The 879-nt window shown below is 35.6% G+C and overlaps 1 protein-coding gene across 1 annotated transcript in view; it reads right to left on the reverse strand.

The window, feature by feature from the left end:
- Positions 1-105: 105 nt before the first annotated feature.
- LOC106882307 (NEDD8-conjugating enzyme Ubc12) overlaps positions 106-879 on the reverse strand; it is a 12,866-nt gene continuing 12,092 nt past the window's right edge. The window contains exon 5 of the mRNA XM_014932937.2: positions 106-562. Within this exon, the coding sequence (XP_014788423.1) occupies positions 422-562 (141 nt within the window). The 3' untranslated portion in view covers positions 106-421. The remainder of the gene's footprint in view (positions 563-879) is intronic.

An 879-nucleotide genomic window follows, 5' to 3' on the forward strand; every position in this document is an offset into this window, starting at 1 on the left:
ATATGCATATATGTATATACATATATACAGGTGTATGCATATATATATATATATATATGCATATATGCATATACATATATACAGGTGCATGCATATATATATATATACACATATATCCACACGCACACACACATATATGTATACACAAGATATACATTACATTATATATGCATGTTTTTATATATATATATATATATATATATACACACACATATATACATACATACACACTACATATATAAGTAGACACATACTATATATATATATATATATATATATATATATATACAGGCATATATATCTTAATTCACTCATGTATACCTATACATATGTATTTACATGTCTGCATGTATGTATCAGCATGTGTGTGTGTATGTGTGTATAATGTGCATGTATGTATAATGTGTGCATAAACAGACTATTACTTTAAACACCGCTCAAAGTATGTGGAACCAACGTAGCCGCCACGCATGGATTTCGACACATTCTGCTCAAACAGTCGTCGGTTGTTCTGTAATACTTCAGCCGCTTCTTTGTTTAAGGGGTCTTCAGGATTTGGTTCCTGAAAGAAATAGCAAGGAGTAGGGGTCACATTAGAATAGAGATCTGACAGCAGACAAAGAGAAATTAGGGATCGGTTGTTGTTGTTAGCACTCTGTCGCTTACGACGTCGAGGGTTCCAGTTGATCCGATCAACGGAACAGCCTGCTCATGAAATTAACGTGCAAGTGGCTGAGCACTCCACAGACACGTGTGCCCTTAACGTAGTTCTCGGGGATATTCAGCGTGACACAGTGTAACAAGGCTGACCCTTTGAATTACAGGCACAACAGAAACAGGAAGTAAGAGTGAGAGAAAGTTGTGGTGAAAGAGTACAGC

The sequence above is a fragment of the Octopus bimaculoides genome, chromosome 29, assembly GCF_001194135.2.
Source record: "Octopus bimaculoides isolate UCB-OBI-ISO-001 chromosome 29, ASM119413v2, whole genome shotgun sequence".
In the NCBI taxonomy this organism is placed as follows: domain Eukaryota; kingdom Metazoa; phylum Mollusca; class Cephalopoda; order Octopoda; family Octopodidae; genus Octopus; species Octopus bimaculoides.